Here is a 22,809-nt window from a genome sequence, read left to right on the forward strand (position 1 = left end):
TACATTTTACAACCATTGCATATATATTTTCCCTGAAAATCATGTTTTTCTTCATATAACTTCATTTATGTATATGAATCAACCACAATTGCAATTTCTTTTTTTTTTTCTTTTAATTTGTGAGTGAAATAGGCGGAAAAGAATCAAGACCAATTTTTCTGGAATAACCAATGAGTTGCAAGAAAGAAGTTTCAAGGAAGAAAAGAAATGCCTGAGACCCAATTAAACTAAATTAGATCAGTGTGGGGGAAAATGGAAAGGAACAGAGAGGGAGGAGACTGTATAACGTGGCAGGAATGATTTCTTTCTAAATGAGACTGGAGCTGGCAGCAGAACGAGCAGGTGAGTTGAGGTATCTTCTATATGGTCCACTAGACGATACCCTGTATCCCGGACAGGGTATGCAATCAGGACTTGCATGAACTAACTGTTCAATGGCCATAGTACCCAAAAGGTACCCATGGATTCAGGAACTAAGAGAGAGATTTCATAAATCGAATAACCCAAATGCACCTCAGACACTCAAAAGAGTGAGTCTCTTAAAATCTCACAGTTAACTCCTATCAGAAACATGTTCCTCTCTTAGCTCTATTCTATCTTATCATGCTGTTTCTGCCCAGGACTTGTTTGGACATGATTGTTGTCTGGAGGGAGGGATATGATGAGCCTTGCATAGCCTTGGTGTGGTTGGCGAAGGGAAAGGTGATGCAATTGGTCAATTATCATTCTAGTAGGCAAACTCCTTGTGTCTTCAGTCTCCATAAGGAAGAAACGAGCCAGAATTCCATATTTTATCTGCCTCTAACACAGCCTTTGCTTCACAAGTGTTGGTTTTACTTTCCAGATGGATCATAAATTCTGAATCCCAACCTTTCAGACAACAGGCTAAAGCCATTCTGTCCTAAGCAGATTCCATGGCTGAAATTAACTGCCTTGGGAGTCAGTGATGCGCTTCAGACCTAGAATCGTTTCTCCAAAAGGCAGCAAATATAAGAAAACACCAATTCTTTTTTTTTTCTGTAAACAATCATTCTAGACTTGGACAAAAATGGTTATAGTCCTAGGAAAAACTGCTTGCGTTTGACCACTGATATTTTACTTGGTCCGAATTGTCAAAACTTGAAATAACCTTCAGTTAGATCAAGGTACCCACGGAAGGTATGGGCTAGAAGGGGGTCTTCACTCTGCCTCATCAGAAAGAGTGTTTTCAACCCACAGCTTGTCAGGGAGATCCTGACAATCTCTTCATTGAAAACACGCTTTATGGAGTCCTAGATTTTGCCCGGATTTGATTGTGCTTAGCTAAACACAGGTAAATGGGATACAAACCCTATAAGGGAGTAAGAGAAGCCAGGATTCAGTTTAGGAATATACAGATGTTCAGTTCATACAAACTAGCATCTCATTCATTGGAAAAACGTTAAATGAAGTCACTCCTGAGAGTGAACTTCTGCACTGTTCTCTGTCTTCCCTCCTTTTAATGGAAATACCAGTATATCTGTTTTCCTTCCACATAATATAAGTCTGAGTGGGTATTTCTTCATCAGAAATATCAGTATGGTATTTGACATTCAGCTTGAATACAAAGTTTGCATGGGCCTTGTGAGTCTACAAAATGCAAACACCTATACATATTTCTTTCTGATCTACTTCATATTAATGTCAGAGCCTAGTTCTGTAACAATTTTATAAAAGGTGTCTTTCCAACTCAACAGGCACCTGCTATGGTTCTTGCTCAGTGGGGGACAGGGACGTTCAATGACATTTCATGCAAGTGTTCCAATATAATCATAGTGACAAGTTAAAATTCCTACACTCCATCAGTTACAGAGGCAGCACATCAAGAGAAGACATTTAAGTTCCTTTCATTTAAAAGACTAGAAAATAACAAGTTCGATTCACTGCTTTCGAAAGCTCTTGCATTAGGCAAAAATGTAGGCTAAGGAATTGACTAAGGTTGAAGAAACAGCAGGAAAGACACAGACAGTAGCAAGAACGTGTACAGTATCTCACCCGTTTGATACAAGAGTGCTCAGTGAAGAGAATCCCATTGCTGGTTTTATACTGTATCCTATTTGCTCACTTTTTCTGCGGGTCCATCCTAAGCTTTGCCTGTTGCTCACCTGGAAACCCTGGTATTTGTTGGGTTAAGTGCTTACCTTGCCATTTCCAGGCTTCAGCTGATTGAGTTCATAAGGTGTAAACCCAGAACTCCAAGATCCCATCATGTGGCTCCACCATGGCCAGGCTACACACTGAGCCTTTTGAAGGACCCCTTACCTGGGAGACTGTGATGCCACACTTCTTGGCTAACTCCTCTTTGGCTTCCTCACTGGGGTAAGGGTTGCTGAGATGGGAATAGAAATATTCATTCAGGATTTCTGTTGCCTGCTTGTTGAAATTCCGTCTCTTCCGCCTTCACAAAGAGAAAGGAAATAACAACACACACAAGTTCACACAGGTTCTGCTTCCAGGAGAAAATACACTTTTGAGCAAAAGGTAAGTGAAATGTGATTTGTGCAGAAGGGGCTGAATGGCCACATTGCGACTAAAAGTATATCTTTGATATTTTGTGCATTGTCTGAGCACAGGAGACAGAAATGCTAATTAACCAAAATGTGTGCCACCTTGGCTTTGACCCTTGGATCAACTAAGTACCAGCTGTGTGACACTAGTCACCTTGCAAAGACTCAGTTTCTGCGGCAACAGAATCTTTCTGCCCTCACAGAGTTAGGAGGAAGTAAGGCAGGAGGTAGGCGTGGACAACAGTCAGTTCAGTGGTTTGAGTTTTCTTCCAGGCGTTGGGCCTCATCTTTATGGTAATAGATTTTATTTACTCAGTCTTCACCACTAGCAAGGTAGATAGGCTTATTCTATTTATCGATGAAGAGCCATGTCAGCAGCTCACTTTAGCTGATAATGACCCAAAGGTACGATCTCTATTCAGCTTTGGCCAACCACAGATTCCAGCCTCAACCCTCTACACACATGGGTTCCCAGAAATCACACAGGACACTGGAGCTCTGTGTTAAAAACAAGATATATAATTTCTCCTCTATTCCACTTTCAGGGAAATGCACACAACATTTTTAATTGGGGAAGAGGGCAAGGAACTATGTAAAATGAGCCTTCTGATGTCTTGGCTACTTTAGAGGGAAAGAAGTCACTTTTATCAGTCAGTGCAGATGTTAAGCGATAATACAAAAGCCCTTAGAAATGATTTCCACATACAGGCTTTCAAAAGAAAGAAAACCACTTGGTAAACCGTGACATTTTTTGCCTTTTTTTGAGAAAAAAAAAATGCTTATTGAATTAATTTAAAGTGAGGATCACTGTATTGCTTCCTGTTAGTGAAGGCCTAAGCAACAACAGCTATTCAAGGGGGACTCTGGGCTCACGCTCCATGCTGGTTGGTCATGCAGGAAGGTATGAAGTATTCACACCTTCAAATGAGTTCGATTAGCATGTTTGTCCTTCTTGCTTTTATCAAAAGCCTCTCATTATGGAAAAGATTTCTAGAATATTTCTGGTTACACCAGGATATACATTTTCCCAGTATAGCCAAAAGAAAGCACTGATGACCATGCTAGACAGGAAATCCAGCTAATACCGTGTTTTCACAGTCCCACTTGGATTAATTAGCACAATAAAGTGCCTGATTTTACCGGATGAACACCATCTGTCCACAGGTATTAACCACATCTGTCCAGATTATGCCAAGCCCAAGTCACTCTCCCAAATCATGCTGAGTTTCTGGGTCACCCAGCATCAAAAACCAGACAGCTTGGATGAAAGAGTTCAACTACAAAGTCGGAGTATGTATTAAAAGCACTTGTGCCATGGGGATTTGAGGAAGACGGCCAAGTGGCTGACCAGTCTCTAGGCTGGTGTTTAGACAACTTCTGGCTTCTCTGCCTGGAGAAGATGATGCTGTTTTAGGTTCAGGGAGCCTAATTGGGACAGACTCAGTTGTTTGCCTGAGAATTACGGTGTGTTTTTTGGGACTCTTCCAACTGAGCTCAGAGAAGCCCCCCTGGAATGGGCTGGTGGTGTGGGGATGGTGCAGGCAGCTGTTCCTGCTCTCTTCTCCTCACACTGTGCACTCTCCCCTTCTCCCCAGTGTGGTCTCGTCTACTCCGATGGAATAGCTCACTGTCCCTTTCAGTAGCTGTCTCCAGCCAGGGCGTTTGAAATCCAAGAATGAGCATTTTTTCAGAATTTCAAAGAACTTAACGAAAAAGCATATCTCTTGATGGTAAGACTGTTCAAGTCAACAGCCTTGGGTTGTAACGTCATCAGCCCAGTGAGTTAATGCCTGCAGGAGCCTTGGTCATTAGGTATCCAGGTTTTGAATAATAGATGTGGGAATTGATGAAATATGACTGGATAAGGTTTTAGGGACAGAAACCACTTGACTCACAGGGCCCATAAATTGTTACGAAAGACTGATGACGGTGAGAAGAGCAAGCATCACAAATATTGTCAACTTCCAGTAGTGTTACCTCCTAACACTTCTCCCAAGAGGCACTGCCCATTTACTGCTTCTTTCAGTAAGCGATAAAACAAACTCTGTGTCCAAAAGAAGCAATACCTTCCAGTCCAATCGCCTGTCTTCTCTGTTGCCTTCATTATTTAATGGCACTACCATGAAAACAGTTCATTGCAGTTGCCAATTTATTCCTTCATTCAAATATTTAAGAATTTAGCATGGCCAGAACCTATGAGTGATTCTTAACTATTCCCCCCCCCCTTTTTTTTTTTAAATCTGAGGATTGGGTTCAAATCAAAATCTCTCTTCCATTCTTGCTGTCATTGGTAGCTTGATAACATCATCAAAGGATCTGACTAGCCTGACTAGTACTGCCCAATAAGACCTCTTGCAGCGGGGGAAATGTTCTCAATTGGTGCTTTCTAATATCAGGGCTATTAGCCACATGTGGCTAGTACGCACTTAAAATATGGATAGAGTAAGTGGACAGCTAGCTTTTGAATTTTTATTTAGTTTAACTTAATATTATTTTAATTAATTTAAATTTAAAATTTAATAGCCACATACCAGACAGTACAACTCTAGACTGATATTTTCCAGAACTAATGTCCAGCAGCCGTCCTGGACAGAGTACAGCTCCGAAGACACTAGCAAAAGCCTGGACCATTTAAAACACCTCCTGTCTTCCTCTACTCCATAACATACCAAATGGGAATATTTTCCTCTGGATACGTACAGGAAATCCAGGGGTGTTTCATACCTGCATCGGATGACCTTGTTTCCCAGGTCATCTCGCCTTTACTAGAACAAGCCCTAGAGTAGTTTTCTTAAACTACAGATCATGTCACTAAGAATCACAAATGTAAATGAAGATATAGAGAATACAGTAGAGCATATTCTGTTGTGATCATTACCATAACTGCCTTTTAACACGACTACTGTGCACCAGCTAGCACACTCAGTCAGTCTCTCTGATTACTCCAATCTTGCTGTTTACAAGACCTCCCTATTTTATAAGCACGCAAACTGAGTCTATTCTTAAGGGTCACAAAAGTCATGAGGATTTAACCAGGATTTGGATGATTTCAAACCTTCTGTTGTCACTTGCCACACTCCCTTCTTACAAGCTCAGAGTTTCTGCCAGTCAACAGGGCAAACTGAAAAAATCTCCACTGATCCAGTGCATCTGTCTCTTTCCAAATGCCTCATTTCTCCCAGTCCTACACACTCTCTGTGCAATGGCATATGTGCTGCAGAAGGCCCTGCACACCACCCCGTTTGCATCTCTTCTGCAGTGGGCCGCAGGTATCCTTTAAGTTTCCCCAGCGCTGCAGAGCCTACCCCTGCAGGAGAGGAGCTGCGTCTCCTCCTGCGTGAGGCCTTTGTGTCTAACTCACAAGGGCACTTCAAAAAATGCGTGGGAGGGAGAATAAGAGAAGTTTATTTTCGTTCAATGAGGACTTGAAACCCATACCTACATAGGGTCCTCAAAATTCTATACACAGCATTTTTTAAATTCCGTGGACACATTTCAAAGTCTATTACAATAAGATGAGTTTATCTTTTAGCTTCATATTTCCCTAGATTTTGAAAAACTGCTCTCATATAGTAAGCACTTGAGTAGGTGATGAGGAAGTGCTTAAGCAGGTAACGTGGAAGTTAGCCCTGTTTTACTGTAACCCATGTTATCCCTTCTTATTTGGCGTCTTCTGAGAGCCAATCTTGCCTGACCTCTCCCTCACTTCCGTGGCCTTACAGGAGAGTTGGTGGGTGGGGGGAATTAATGTGTAACATGCACAGACTGTCCCAGGACATTATGAGCTCTGTGAAGACAGGAGCCACATTTATTTGCATTCTCTTCATTTTAGTTATTCCAGTTGGTAATATGACAGCAGACAGGACAAGTTCAATTAAATAAATAATGAAGTCCAAAGACAGTGCCAGTCTGACAAGATCTTACTGGATATCCTCCCCCACCTCTATCATCTTCCTCTTTTGTAGTTTATTTTATATAACCCTCTTTATCAAAGAGAAGTACAAAGGTATACTTTTAATCATTTTTTTTATGTTATTATGGTTATCTCCAGGAAAAAAGTTATGGGAAAGAGTTTAAATTCTAAGGTTCCTAACCCCTGTGTGCACACTTGCCCTGGGAAAGAATGGGGTGGTGATTTTGAAGGGAAATTACTTCTCATCATTTAACTTTGATGAATGAAAGGAGTCGGTCAGTTAATACTTTAAAATGGAGAGATTTTCCCATTGGCTTTGAGGAGTAGAGCAAGCAGTCACAATGTGAAACTGCACATGATTGGGCAGACCCCTAGAAACCAAGAATCCGCACTCAGAGGCAGCTGAATTGTGCCAACAACCAGAATGAGTCTACAATGAGTTTGCATCTAAGATAATGGCTTGGCCAATGCCAATAGTTACGTGGATGGAACTGGAGCAGGGACCCCAGCAGAAATGGTGAGATTCCAAACCTGTGTTGTTTTCAGCTATTCCTCCCGTGTTGATCTGCTATGCAGTAAGAGAGCTAATACGAGGCGTGTTCCACACAACAGAGTAGTAACATTCGATTCTACATACCGTTTAGATCACAAAAGGTAATCCTATCACTATATCCAACCCTTTTTGTGCTTTATTTGTCCTCCATGAAATCTTTCCTTGAGGAGGTCCTGCCCATCGGAGGCATAGTCTAAGCAGCACGAGACTGTAGGAGTCAGTGGGGAGTACTGTGCGTGCTTTTTCCCACGGTTGACTTGGCTCAGTCTTCCAACTGTACTTAAGGGACGCAGGAGGCAATGATGTGACTTCCTCCATCGGGAAGTCTGACAATCACTCATTTGTGAGCTGGGAAAGTCATTTGCTCAACGTTGGGCTGGCATTTGGTGTTATGTTTTTCCAACAATAGTAAATATGCCCTCCCTCCTAGCCCCCGCACAAATAAATTATAATAGTTTACTTGTTTTATTTTTGCATCTTGGCTCAGAGACAAGGAATTGAAGGTTGCAGCCAAAGCAAGAAAAAGATTCTCTCTTCAAATGATTGTTCTTCGGGTGCCAACTGGAAGAATCTAGGCAAAGACTCGAAGCAGGGTAGAAAGTGAAGGGAAATGTATATAAAGCTTGTCTAGTTTTGTGTCTCTCAGAGGCTGGCCTCCACACTGGCCACAGAAGAATTACTGCGAGAAGAAAGTCAATGAGACAATGACTCTGCTTCTCCCTTCTCTTGGAGTTTGTTCTTGAAAGAACCCAGTCTGCACCAAGCTTCTCTCCTTTTCAGTATCTGCCAACACAAACACAAACTCCAGCATGATAACTAGGGAATTACTGTGGGGTTGTGAGTAACACATACGGTGTGTCAACGGCAACAGTCCCAAGGAAACAGCCAGACTCAGGCCACCAGTCATGGCTTTCTACACTGCGTGGAACAAGCTGCCTTACAGCAGCAGGCTGAGAAGTGGTCATGGGACAAAGCTACGGCCACAGGGACCTGCTCCAGATTGTTTTTGCCTATTCCTGCTTTATTACTAGATTAAAATAGGGACAGTGATCATTATTTTCATTTTTCCTTCTCATGTCAGAATTATATTGGCCTAGAGATACATTTTGCTAGCTGGCATTCTTACTTCTTGTACCCAGAAACTCAAAGCAGGGGGAATTAAAGGGAGTTTAGGAGATAAATGCAGGTAGCAGAGGTGTGTAACATATGATTTCAGAGGTGGGGAAATTTAAGAGGAACCGTGCATCATTTTCTGTGACTGAAAAGGGACAAATCTACAGATCACAAAATGGTATTCTGGCCCAGATGGGTCTGAGATTCTAATAATGATAATCACAGACTGGAATTATTTTCAGTAATTGAAATAAAGAATGAGAATTTCTATATTCACAGAAGATGAAAAGCTAGTCTATTCTGAAACATCTGCACTGTATCAATCATGAAAATATTCTAGAGTAGATGAAAGATAGGCTTACCAGTCTCTTAAGAGAATCAAAGTGATTCTCATAAGTCTATTGGTCTAGATTTGAAAAACCAAGAACTGGTTATTTGTTCTACTGAACCAGTTATCATCTCTTTTAAAAAGACACCTTTAGGACAATAAGATGCTGGACTCTATGCTTGGTATATACTTGCAATGAAAGAATCTTGACTGAATTTGAACTGTAATACTGCAGCAGGGTGGAGGAATCCACCATGTGGTTAGGGTATGGGGAGGGGTTGGGGGAATCCCGCAGCCTATGAAACTGTGTCATATAATGCAATGCAGTTAATAATAATAATAATAGTAATAACAATAATAATAATAAAAGACACTTTTATCTACAGTTCAACAGAAATCTTCAACGGAATCTTCAACAGAGATCTCTGAACTCCTGAGTGGCAATACCAGAGAGAAAACATCAAACCAGAGTCTGTTGTCCTTTCACACCCAAGGTTCCACATCTAACTCTTCTCTGGATACCTAAAATGCAGCTCAGAGTGTGCTGAAGTGAGCAGTGTGTGCTCCCCTGGGGTGTGTCTGTAGCTTTCAAACAAACAGAACTGGCTCTCTTGCAGAACACGCATTCCTACAACGTGGCAATGAGATGGCTAATGGGCCACAGTTACATGTACAAGAGGCTCCTAATGCTACAAACCAAAAGATGCCATGCCTTTTATCTCATACTATTTAAAACATCCTGCTGCTCACCCCACATGAGTAGCAGTGCTGAGAAAAATTTTCCTCTCGGACCTGGAGCTATGGTGCAACTGGCTAATCTGTGCCTCCTTCAAACACCAGCATCTGAGATGGGTGCTGGTTCTTGTCCCGGCCACTCCACTTCCCATCTGGCTCCCTGCTTGTGACCTGAGAAAGCAGTAGTAAAGGCCCAAATCCTTAGAACCCTGCAGTCACTTGGAATTCCCAGAAGAAGCTCCAGGTTCCTGACTTTGGATTGACTCAGTTCCAGCCATTGTGGACATTTGGGAAGTGACCCAGCATTTGAAGATCTTTCCATCTTTCTGTAAATCTGCCTTTCCAATAAAAACAAAGAAATGTTTTTTTGCTTGTTTTAATTTCTCTGTAGTCACAAATTTTCTTTGGCCCAGTGCAAAACCAATGACTTCTCACACCATAGCCAGTCTTGACCAAAACTCGGAACCATCTATCAAACCAAACCATGCTACTGTTTGGTTTAACGTTGAACGTGGTGACACTGAAGCCTTCAGGTAAGAAGGCCAACCTGTGGTTCTCCAAGAGGACAGGGCACCAACAACTTACCGTGCGTCCAGAAACCGGGAGCGCAGGATCATGACGGCCTCGCATGTGCTCTGCTTGAGCTGCATCTGGATGGAGCTGAACTTGCGGTGGATGATGCTCACCATGCGCTCGATCTCCTTGGGAGAGATGGGCCTGGTCCGGCTCTGTTCTCGCAGGAGATTCATCACATGGGTGGTGAACTCGTTGCATGCCTGGAACGGCAAGACAACACAAACAGGGGCCTTGAATATCTCAATCGTGGCATACATCTATGAAGCGAGGTTGGGTGGTCTTGACTAAAAGATTTGTGCAAAGATATCAGGAATTTTGTCAAATCAGATGGATAAAGAAGTGATTGCCTGGAACTTTCTTTTAGTCCCTTAGGGCTCTATGCTTTGGCCAGTACTTTGATATTTTTCCACAGAAGACTAAGGATTTACTTCTAATTATTCTTACTCCTGAGAAGTGATAAATCCTAGTATAAAATATAGTTTACTACCCTTTGCTCCCATGTGAATAACCAAAGAGAACTTGGGGTCAAATACAGCACAAGCATTCCACCTTGCTCATTATCTCGGATACAGTAGACTTCCAAATAAACGATTCTGGGATGTAGAAAGAGCTGAAAGGGTGGAAGCGAAGTCACAGTATTAAAAGTTTTGATAACTCTTCTGGGAAATTCTTTGTCAGTCTACTTCTATGCCTGGTTTTAACGTAAGAACCAATTCTGTGATGGGCTTTTCAAGATCCACAATGTTTATAGCACAAGAGGAAGCTGTCCCCTGGCACTAGAAGAAACAGCATGCAAACACAAGTTAGGGCTTTGAGGAACTACCTCTGCAGATGCTAAAACTCAAGTTCAGACCACACACCATGAGTTCTTTATCTTACAATTGAGAAATCTGTGGCTCAGAGACATGAAGGCTTTTTTCCAAAGGCACACAGCAACCAAAATGAAACAGAAGCAGGAACTGAACGATTCACTTTCTAGACCATGGCCTTCAAGAGCTTAAATCTGATGCTTTGAAAACCAGTTCTTGCATTTCATTACCATCACTTAATATCCACAGTCTGATTTCGACAGCTAAACATTTAAGAAAATATTCATAGTTACTCAGAGACATGCCATAAAACTAGATAGGATTCCTAATGAGAAAGGCAAGGTGATGCTTTGAGAACTGACAAAGAAAGATCTTGGAGGTCTCTTACTTAGCTAATAGATGCACATTAGCACTCCTATTGATGACATGCACTGATGCTCTTTTTACAGCACAAAGCCCTTCGTATGGGTCGAGAATGCAGGAACAATGCAGGAGCACAGGCTCACTGGTTTCTCATCCAGGAAAACCTGGCAGATTCTCTGGATGCAGAAACATAGGCACATGCAGCCACAGAGCTGTGCCCAAGCTTGGAGAGAGAAAGGCTCCATTGTGACTCTATTTCCAGAACATTTGGCAGATCCATCACCACGCAAGAGTTTACGTTTTTCACCTAAACGAGGTATCATGCCTAACCCTGTAGCAACCCTCACAGAGCCCATGCTCTTGTGCAGTGATCTGCAGACAGAATGAGTCACCCGCAGGAGTCCAGCAGGGCAGGCTGAGTACAGGTGTAAGCTGTGCAAATTCAGATCCCTGCCATTGGGATGAACATGGCTAGAAGACCTCAGGAAGTCACTGAATATACGAACACTTTTTCCTCAGTTGTGAGATGGGGGTGTAGTGAGGATGAAGTGAGTGTTATCTAGGTGTAGGCTTGGGCCTACACACACACACGTCATCCTCCCCACAAAACGGAGACAACATAAGGCAACTTGTGAGTAAAGTCGAACATCCAATTGTTATGTATAGCCCCCATTTTCCTGCTGAACTATGGTCTTTTTGCTTTCCAATGTGTTGAACTTTTGAATGTAATGTAAGTTAAAAATACATCCTCTAAAAGCAAATACATAAGATGTAAATTTGAAAAAAAAATCCAGTGTAGTTTCCTGATTGGGTAAGCTTCTCCTGGCTTCAGCTTCTCTGTTGGTAAAAATAACAGCAGGTCTTTGGAAAGTTCCCGGAAGGTGCAGCAGGTGCAGCCACCAACGTAATCAGGTCTTAGCAGAGCAAGTCCCGGTGAGCAGCTATGATGGCACAGGCGCTCGGGCCCAGCCTCTCACACGGGACACCTGGATGGAGTTCCTGCTTTCTGGCTTCATACTGGCCCTGACCTTGCTGCTGGGGAGTAAACCAGTAGATGGAAGCTCTCTCTGTCATTCTGAGCTTCAAATAATTTTTGTTTTAAATCACAGAAAATGGAATTGAAAGAGAAGTTAGGACTGCTGTTGTGGCAGGTTAAGCTGCTACTTGTAATATTCGAGTATTTGTTTAAGTCCTGGCTGCTCTGCTTCTGACCCAGTTTCCTGGCATTGACCTTGGGAAAGCAGCTCATGGGCTAAATACGTGGGTCCCTGTCACAGTCATGTGACAGACTGAGCAGGAGTTGCAGTTTCCTGGCTTGTGGCCATTTGGGGAGTGAACCAGCACATGGAAGATTCTCTCTCTCTTTCTCTCTCCACCCATCCTCCTCCTCTCTCTCTGTCACTTTAACCTTAAAATAAATATATACATAAATAAATTTTTTTAAAAAAAAATTGAAACATTTATGTCCATGTAAAGAACTGAAAACCATCCAAATGAGTCAAGGTGGTACACACACCCTTTCCAACCTCCATACACAGCTGAAGACAAACCCATAGATAATCAGGTCCTCAGGACTTTTGCTTGCCATTCAGCAAAGCCATTACAGAAACACAAGCTCTGTGTTACAAGCATGTACTGTGTGTAACACTGGGCCCTGAACACAAAAAGGGAGGGAATTCCAATTTGCCAGGGAGTGAATGGCTGAGATTGCGGGGCCCAGGGATGAAGAGGGGAGACTACGCATGGAGCAAACATCCCAAGCATCTTGCCAGGCAAAGGCAATCTCCCACAGGACTACAGCCGCCCTCCCTCTTTGAGCCTTAAAGGAAGGAGGGGCTCACGGAGAGGAGGCATTGTCAAGTGCACCAGCTCTCAGCTGGTAAGCCACACCACTAGGCTAATAATTACGTGCTTCATTACAGGTGACTAAAACAGTCACCATATCGGCTGTTTATTCAGGGCATTCATCCCGGGCCCTTTCTGTTCCAGGATAAACAGACAGTGGAGTCCTTTCACCCACTGCTGAGGTGGAACAAAGCAGCTGCTGCACAGCCGCTCAGGAACACCCGGCAGAGAGCAGAAGGCTCACAGCCACTTCAGATGGACAGCGCCTAATGATCCAGGTTAGTGCTGCTCTTGAACGAGCCACACCCTCTCCTCTGGTTCCCCCCAAGCTTGGCACCTGCAGATGCTGGGCTACTTCTGTGCGATGAGGCACTCACCTTAGGACATGAAGCAGACCATGTAGTGGTCACAGATATAACTAATGGGCTAGTCAGAGTCCCCAGAGGCTGAAGGGTTTGGGGGTAAGGCAGACACACACAGAGCAGTGTTAATAATCTGAGCTCAAGGTGCAACCTCCACAGGCCAAAGAAACTTCTGAAAAGTGGCTGCTTAGGCTCCAGGATAACAGACAGGATAAAGGCCTCTTGATAACCCTTGCAAAGGTCCTACAGTTGAAGCTCATATCCCACACTCTACACAATGCAACTTCTTCCTGCACTTATTCCAGTTGGATTTGGATCCCAGTTTTACCCAAAGAAATAACAGAGGTCTCAGGAATGAACTCCATTAGTCCAGTCCAGGTCCACATTAGAGACTGAAAGCCATTCAATATTGCAACCGCGTTACTTACAAACTCTGAAGAACAATGCAAAACTACAAGAGGATCATCTCCCTAGATAGCTCTTGGAGTACAATCAGGGTGTCTGACATCTTGGTTTTAGGTGCTAGAAGGAGCCAGGGTTTAAATACTTGGCTTCAACATGATCTGTTGAAGAGGTCTTCTACCAATCGTATGTGATGAATAAAACAATTGTCTCCATTTCTTTTGAATGAAAGTCTCTATAAAGCTATACTTTATTTAATAGCCTCAGGGTAAAACAACGCTTGAATTGGGGGGGGGGCGCGATGAATAAAAGGAGGCAGGTGTGAGGGGTCATAATAACTAATTATTTTGTGATTATCTGCAATACCCTAGCAAAAACAAATCCCTGCAGAATGCACTGTTAATCAGTTTGGGACTCTTACATAAGTATTACCAAAATAGACAGCCATATTTTTATTTGAATGGGGGTTCTTTAAAAAAAAAATGAGGAATTGTTTCAGAAAAATGAAGAAGATACATCTCTCAGACACACTAGCTAGAAGGTTAATAGCATAATTTTCTACAATCTGCTATTTACTATAATTAACAACATAACTAATATTAATAAATTATTAACCATCCAGATTGCATCAAGCAGTAGTCATTTCTTAACCGGAAAATGCCTACCAAAAAGAGAACATAATTTGCCCTGTAATGGAGTGGCCAGTTTCCACACCTTATCATTAAAAGGGTGGTTTTCCAGAAGAGCAGATTGTCAACACCAGCCTGCGTTAGTACTAGCGATCCAATCCAGCAAGGTAACAGAGAGGGCAATTGGTTGTTTCAATGCACATAGATGCCTACATTCTCTTTATTAAAGAGTTACACATATTTTCCATGAGAATTCCTGGACCAAGGATCAAAGACTAGATTCCAGGGCTGGCTGCCCCTCACCTTTGGTTGCTGACCTGTATGAAGATGGAGATGATGACGGGACCTACCCTGGTACCCAGCCACACATCAGCCTAAAGGGGCAAGCACAGTGATGTCGGCCATAGTATTTTGCTATTGAGAAACACGCCACTGAAGAACACTATGGCTGCCAGTGTTTTCATTTGGATGAGGGGCAAAAGAGTGGTAAGAAAGCTTACATCAAGAAAATGGTCACTTTCTCTCTCTTGCTGGCCACCTGAGCTATAAATGAAGCCTGTTTTCAATACCTCCCAACCTACCCCAGCTTCCGGGCATTGGACTAGTGGGGAGAGCCACAGGCTGGCCTCTTCTTGTACCCTGGTTGTTTGCACTTGTTTAGCTGGATGACAAGTGTAGACAGACTGCCAGGTAGAGGCCAGTTACCCTTGCAAAGATAGAAGATTTGAGTAGGAAGAATTCAAGAGGACTCTAAGGGGCCTTTATAGGAAAGGCCCCCGTCTATCTTCTAAAGTTAGGAAGACTCCAAATTCTGTCATGGTGGTTTAGGTGAGGAAACTTAAGAGTTGGACCAGATATCTGTATTTGGCAGCTAACAGCATTCAGGGCTTCAGGGACCATCACCGTGGCAACAACACTGGTTATTTCCAAGAAGGTAGAAGACAATGAGTTACAGCTTCCCTCTCTTTCAGTCCTCTCTACACCTTCCTGGTGGCTGGATTTCACATGTTTGGCTGTAAGCACGACACCAAAATTTGTTTTTCCCAACTAAAGCTACACTTCTAAAGTAGACAGGAATGCAATAATGAAACTCTTCATTTCAAATTATAAAAGGGCCATTTCTACTTTAAAATTTAAATCTCTCTATTAGGCTTGCATGCCTCCAAACCAGAGAGTCCTAAGAGGGCTACTGAGGATTGTCTGTTCTTTGTATTTTTTCTCTCTTTGAGCTCTTAAAAAAAAAAAAAGAATGCTATCAGTGGAAAATAAGCTATGGAGCATTTTAGTTCATCCAGAGAGAAGACTGCATACATATTTTTCAGATAAACGGCAGAAGACAAACCGATGGTATTCAAGGACAGCTAATAAATTAGCACTGTTCCTGCTAACCAGAAGACACAGTCCTGGTGTGTAACGTGGTGCGTGTGGGTAGCAGCTGGGGATGAGGGAGCATTTCTGGTACACAGGAGCTCTGTCACAATTAAGAATTTTGGTTTAATTCACTACTTTGTCCTTGGAAGCTTTTCTTGGAGGAAAGATTTTGGGCCTAGCCATTATGGAACCCAAATTCCTTATTGGAATGTGTAGTTGGAAATCCAACTGGCTCCTGAGCTCAGCTTCTTAAAGAGCTTAAGAAATAGCAAGTGATGACTCAAACGATTGGGTTCTTACAACCAAACAGGGAGACCTGGATTCAGTTCCAACCATCGGGCCTGAGCCATGGTCCAGGGCTGGCTACTGTAGGCATTTGAAGAGTGAATGAATCAACGAGAATGTTCTCTCGCACACACATATACTTCCTCTCAAAGAACTTTTTTCAAGGCTTTTTCTTTCATGCTCAGGATTTATACTGTCTTTTGGGGTCTCAGCCTCCAATTCCACAATCATGTCTGCAGTGTATACTATATAAAACACTGGATTTCACAGAACCTGTGACCTGGATGGAAACGCAAGTTTATCTGACTGCAAAAGAATACATTTGATTCACGACTGAACTGTATCTGGGTAGAGCACAGGTTTTTATGGCCAAGATTTCATATCCTTTCCCTGTGAGCATCCAGCAGGCAACAGACAAGGGCTGCCAGAACCCTCAGCCCTCCCCACGAGGCAGGGGGTGACTGCTAAGGACCTCAACGGCTCTCAAGGTGTCCAATATTCCCCCTACTGCAAGGTCACTTAACATGACCACTTGAACTTCACATATCATCTGAATGTCTTCATCACCATGCGATACCTGGTTTTCAGTTGATACCAGGATCAGTGGGCTTCCGGGGGTCAGGGACTGTGATTGGTCACAAGAATCCTAATACCTGGGAAAGCGCTGCCCACAAGTTTGCCGACTCCCCTGCCCTCTCCAAAAGGCCTCGAATTCGGGGGTTCCTGGGCGGTTGTATTACCTGTTCGTATTTCTCCAGCTCTGTGTGGTAGATTTGTCTGATCTGTGAGAGTTTGGCTCTGTAGTCGGAATGCTCCACGGAGTTGTCGGAACCTGCCCCACCCGAGGCTGCTGCAGCAGCGGCTGCGGCTGCTGACCCACCGCCTTTCTCGGGCCCGGCCACGCCTTCTGCCAACAGCATGTTGTCCAGTCGCATCAGCTGTGGGTCCGTGGGCTCCTCTTCCTGGGCTCCGCGGATACTCAACACTGCGGGAGAAGACAAAGAGGAGCGACCTGAGTAAGCCAAGGAAGAAACGTGAAAAACGCCAAACACAGCAGCGTCACTTGGATACCCAAATCTCCCAACTACTGGCAATGAGATATTTGGGAGCTAAAAGGCTGGAATAAACAGAGGGAGGGAGAGAGTGAGAAAATGGAAGGGGAGGCTTGCTTTGTTTCAAAAACCGAATTCTATGCTCTACTCTTGTGGGGTGTCCAGAATAGTGAAATGCGTAGGGCTAACGGCGGCCCTACTAGTTGCCGAGAGCTGGGGAAGGCAGGCAGGGGGAAGCTACTGTTGAGTGGGTACACAGCATTCCCGCAGTACATGGTGGTGAGCGAGGCGTACAGCAGGCACGGACTGCACTCTGAAAACAGTGACGAGGGCACATCTCAGGTTATGCAGATTTCATCACAGTAAGAGATTTTTAAATTACAAAATTAATTGTAATAGAGTTTCAGTTTGACATTCATCCTGCAAATCTCAGCCTGCTAAATCTGAATTCAAGGAAAAGCATTTGCTTCTTCCTTCCTCTGGGTAGACTTGTGCGAGTTTGGGTTCTCACCCACACTGACTCTCTATGTGACATGTAACTAGGCTGTTTGCATTTCCCTAAGGCAGGCACATGCAGTTCGTCTGGAAGGAATTCTTAAGATGTTTCCTCTGCCCAGCAGGGTATCAGCACGGCCCTACGACCAATGGAGAGGAGGAGGTGGACAAGGAGCTGGGAACACGCAGCCCCCAAACCTGAGATACAGTTCAAGGGGATAAGGATTCCATCCTGCTGGAAACCAGGTGAGGCCCTGTGTCTAGGACTCAAAGACGCCAGTGGTGTAGCAGGACTGAGTCTTGACCAAAGGGGCTGCTTTTTATTTATTTATTTATTTATTTTGGTAATTAAAACTGCACAGTCCTTGGGAAGGGAAAGAGCTATTTGGGTTGGGAGAGAACAGGTGATACAGTAAATCAGCAAGAGAGCTATGCAAGTTTTTTTAACTACCCATGTACCAGCTGCCCTAAGATAAATGACTCATGCAAATCCAGTTTAGTTATCAGCAGTCATGTCTGTGTAAGGAGACCATGAAAGAATTCTTACTTTTAAAAGAATTGAAGAGAATGTGGAGGCAGAGTTGCAAAAGAGGAAAATGATTAAAAGCAGAGGAGCTGGGCCAATGCTTTTTCAAGGGAGGGGATAAGGGTGCCAGGGGCCAGGTCCCCTGAGGATGTGGCACCTGCTGACACCAGTGCAGGGCAGTACCTGATCCTGCTGTCTTGGGATCACCTCCCCCTTCCCCAAGGTGTAACAGGGAAGGCAGGACATCCCACCATGGGCAGCAGCAGTGCAACTACTTCCTGTGCTACCCAACATGCAAGACAAGGACCACTCCTCAAAGTTCATCCTCATGACACCCCCAGTTTCTATGCCAGAAGGAAAATTATAACATGGCTCTCAGGGAACACAGTCAAGCGCCCTTTGGAGAAGGGCTAGGGCAAGAAGGGAGGAGGAGTGGAGGGCTCTGCCAGGAGGGACGAGAAGAAGCCCACCATCACACACCACAGCTGCCACAGCACCGGAGCCTGCTCTTGCTCTCCATCCCTGACCCTGAACTATCAGCTGTATGAAAAATAACCACCATGGTGGGGATGGGCCAAGGTACCAGATGGCTAAGGCTTATTTTGTGGGCTCTTTTTCTCAATTAAATCCTTCTTCTGTTGACTCGGGCCAGAGAATGAGAGACTGCGCCTTTGTGCCCGATCTTTGAATCACCAATGTTGGTCATATTGTTCTGTTTCTTAAATTCATTTACATCTCCAAAGTCCTATGAAGGACCCAGCCCATGAACAGGGCCTTCCTGAAGAAGAAAACTCAATACAACCAGGCCCCAAAGTCCTGAAAAGAAGCTGGCGATGAAGCCCCTGGTGTCAGAGCCCAGCAGCTGCCCTCCCCCATGTTCACACCTCTTCTACCCAGAGAGCTCTGCGAGGTAAAGCCATTTGCATGAGGTGTGCATGGCCAATGTTGTGAACAAAATTCATTTTACTTATTCCAATGGTGGCAAAACAAGGATAGCTAATCTCCTATCTGCTGGGTTACTTTCCCGGGCTGGATCAGGCCAAGGCAAGGTCTCCCACTAGGGCGGCAGGGATTCAACCACTTGAGCCTTCATCTAATGCCTGCCAAGGTATTCCTCAGCCGGAAGCTGAAATAAACAGCAGCGCCTGGACTCAAACCTGTGCACTCCAACTTGGGACGCCGGGGCCCTAAGCAGTGCGTCTCAAGTGCTCTCCCCAAGCCCTCCTCCTCGTTGGTGGAACGGAACTGCTTCACACACAGAAGGACATGTATGGCTCACTGAGAAATAATTTAAAAAGAATAACCTCTGAGTCATTAATAAGTGAATGCAATCATTTCACAGTAGCTTGACCATCCAAAAAAATTGTGCTGGGGCAAAAGCGTGCTCTCTAAATGTAGCCTCCAAGTTGGTCCTGCTCCCCATAACTAAGCCATCTCTTAAACCAACTGCTGGTCGCTACCACAGCGAGAAGAGACCAGCATCATCTTAATGGGCAGGATGTGGCCTACCAGGACAGACGAGGTATGGCCCGCCCAGCCTGCTATTCGGATCTCTCCTTCTGTTAACTGCCTCATTCACTCTGCGGCTGCACCTTCCAGCAAGCCCGGGTCAGTAATGAGAGAGGGCAGAGAGCAGAAACGGGGCTTTTTCTGGGTTCCACTGAGGGACCACGTCACCATTGATGCCCTCCCCCCCAGCCTCACGCCAGCTCTGAGAGCGCCTTCTCGTGGGTGGTGCCCAGGCCTGTGCCCCCCTTTTCCCAATCAATCCACAGGCAGCATGAACATAAGCTCCATACTCCTACCCAATGAACTCACTCTGAAAAGACAACTGGTTTTCAAGAAAGCAAGAAGGGAAACTGCCAAGGCTGGCCCAACACTACCAAGGTATCACCCAGCACTGACCAAATCCGAGTGCCTTTTTTTTTTTCTTTCCTCTTTGGAGTTGTGTAGGATCCATTTTGTTGATGTGAATACACTCAGATTTCACAGAAGTGCTTTCTAAGTGTGACCAATCAGAAACTGACAGGAAAGGAACACAGGCATCATGACACAAATGCCGCCTACATCTATACGCAAAACTCACAAAACGTAAATATGCCCCGATCGGAGGTTTAGAGAAAATAAAAGAAAAGGGGGGAAAATGCACAAAAACAAAAGACCCAGTTGTCTCTAAATTATACCCTTCAAATTATAAGCAAATCGCAGTAATAGGAAATCTCAGAATACATGCAAGAATCAAAAGTGGGGAAAAAAAAGGGGGGGGGGGAGGGGAGAGATTATCAACAAAAGAAGTCCTTAAAAGGAAATCCTCCTTTGCCACCATTTCACACGGAAGATTCTAGTTCTGGTGGACTTGGACCAGGACGAGTTAGTTGGAGGAAGGCAGCAACGCACGCAAGGCAACACCGCAGGGTCACATTTCCACCCAGGACAAGGAGAATCCGAAGGCGCCAGTCGCAAAGGGGACCTTGGGATTCAGCAAGACAGAAACTGCCCAGTTACTCAAGCTAAAAACCACAACTACACAATAGTAAGTAAGTAGATGAAAAGGGTGATATGTGTAACCAAAAGTGATGCAACCCAATTACTGCCCTCCCTCTGGTGAGTCAGAGACCAGATGATCCTTTAAAAGCTTCATTTCCTCTCGGTGGCAAGTGAACCTTTCCCTGGGACACAGGAGAAGTTAACGCTCATCCTTCTAGATCTAATTTCGACCTGTGGAGCTGTTACCTAATCCAGCAAGGGTCGCATGCGCATGCCATCAGCTCCTGGCTTCCCGGATGGGCGCCCTGGCTCTCCCGTTCTCCCTCACACCTGCCCTTCCAGCCCCGCAACCCTTTCTGAAACAGAACTTTAAGAGCCAAATAACGTGTGTACCACAAGGCAGGTACTGTCCGTGGAGGCCGGGGCAATTGGCAGACGTGTCCAAGAAAGCCTTTGATTGTGAGTCTTAAAGAATTTCTGTTCACAAAGCTACCCTCTGGTCACAAGCATCGGATGTCAGGTGCACCTCGCTGCCTTTGCTTACCCTGGGTTAATTTTTGGGTAAAATTCCCAAGACAAGGGGACTGTCACAATACTGTCAGAGCTGCTCTCAACACTGATCTCCTACAGGGCTTTTTTTTCCCTCTCTTTTTCGTCACACAAGGAAAAAAAAAGAAGAAAGAAAGAAAACGGACCCAAAGACACATCCAAGGGCTCCAGCGTCCTGGAGGGAGGGCTCTGTGCCTGTTCGTCCTTGGCTGAAGCGACGCGGGTCCGGAGCGCCTCTAGCTAACACCCACTAGAGGGCACTCTTTCTTCACCAAGGACAATGTTCAGGCTCCAGGTTCCGGCCCCCAGGGAAGATGCCAACTTCCACAGGTGAGGCCAGCAGCGAGGGAAGCAGGGCTGATGTACAGGTCGGGTCAGCTTCAGGCGCAGGAGGGTAGAAAGCTGAGCGGAGAGAGGCCGAGACAAATGGGCACCCTCTCTGGCCATTATGCGTACTGTGAAGGTACACCCCTCCACGTCCCCCAAGAAGGCACCTCACTGCCCAGCAGCTCTGTCTTCACTCTCTGCTGCCCCAGAGCCCACCTGGGTTCAGTTCTGAGTCTGCTCTGGCATCTCCCCATCGCTCAGAACTTTAGCAACAAGGATGAGACAGAAGTAGGTGGTCCTTGCATCTTTCGGAATAGAAGAACAGAACAAAGTAGCTTCCGGAGGTCCTAACCAGTGTCCCATCCTTACAGGCCAGATAACCGGAGATTATTAAGGCGAAGTAACTTTTCCCAAATCTTCACAAATGAGACACAGTGAAGACTAAAATCTAGGTTCAACTCTTCCACCTGGTATCCTTCACTGCCATGTTAAGACCTTTTCACAAGAGGTAGCTAAACGCACGTGGTAAGTACGTGCTTATCGGCCCCCACACAGACGCACACATCATGCTTTTGGTTCCCAAGTTACAACTGATACTCCGAGCAAAAACAAACCAGCGAGATACGCAATACGGGAGGGAGTTCTCCCCACTCCGTCCTACATCTGTTCTAGTTCGTCTGCATTCCCTCTTTCTGTGGCTGGCACCCCGACGGCAAGAGGCACCGTGCTGTGTGGAGGGCTGTCTCTCCCTCCCAGGGCCCTGGTTCCCTCCACTGAGCCCATGTGGCCCCATTTTAAACCTCAGCCCCAAACCTTTCTCCAGGAATCTGCCCAGAAGTTAGCAGCCAGATGAAGACCCCCAAAGCCCTGAGCTACTAGGGCAGGCCCCATGTGACGCATCCCTGGGGCACAGCGGTGGCGGGGAGGGGGCATCTAGCTCATTCCATCTTGCATCCAAGTCTGTACTACGTGACAATATCTAGCTGCCAGTACACCTTAAGAGCAGTGTCATAAAGAAGAAGGGGAAGGCAGGACAGAGAGAAGCAGAGATCTTTGCCTCGGCCAGGCAGTCAGTTCCCCGCATACGGTCTCATTCCTCCTTTATTCCACTTACAAATCGTACTAGAGCCAGCACACCTCTGCCACTTCTCCCATACCCATTTAAAAAGCTGTCAAGTCTGTCTTTTCAAATCTGACAGTTCTAAACAAGCAAAAACGGTCCTGGCACTGAGCCAGGGCTTCCTGGACCTGTCCTCCTATGTCCCCAGTAGGCAAACACTACCCATGACAGAGTCTCAGAAGGTCAAGGGAGAGAGCCTGGCCCAGGACTGGTACCTGCGGAAGAACTCTAGGAGGGATGACCGTGTGCCTGGCAGCAAAGGAGCCACGCATAAGATGCCACCTCACATGCTCCGTCCGGTTGATCAAGGGACTGACCAACCGCAGTGAGGTGCCACGGCTGAGCTGGGCAGGAGCACACGCAAGGTGAACCAGACCCAGGCTCTGATCTCAGGAAGTTCCCAGTCCGGCATTCACGGCCACAGCCCCGAGGCCTGCAGGCATA

General features: G+C 45.1%; 1 protein-coding gene across 5 annotated transcripts in view; it reads right to left on the reverse strand.

Annotated features, from left to right (window-relative positions):
* Nucleotides 1-22,809, reverse strand: part of PBX1 (PBX homeobox 1) — a 278,168-nt gene that overhangs the window by 40,425 nt on the left and 214,934 nt on the right. For all 5 annotated transcript variants that reach the window (XM_041003179.1, XM_041003181.1, XM_041003178.1 and 2 more), the window contains 3 exons: nucleotides 16,550-16,794; nucleotides 9,753-9,943; nucleotides 2,281-2,416 (listed from right to left, as the gene is read on the reverse strand). In XM_041003179.1, coding sequence (XP_040859113.1) covers nucleotides 2,281-2,416; nucleotides 9,753-9,943; nucleotides 16,550-16,794 — 572 coding nt within the window. The remainder of the gene's footprint in view (nucleotides 1-2,280; nucleotides 2,417-9,752; nucleotides 9,944-16,549; nucleotides 16,795-22,809) is intronic.

This window comes from Ochotona curzoniae, unplaced genomic scaffold (assembly GCF_017591425.1).
Source record: "Ochotona curzoniae isolate NIBS_2020 unplaced genomic scaffold, NIBS_Ocur_1.0 scaffold_2683, whole genome shotgun sequence".
Taxonomy (NCBI): Eukaryota; Metazoa; Chordata; class Mammalia; order Lagomorpha; family Ochotonidae; genus Ochotona; species Ochotona curzoniae.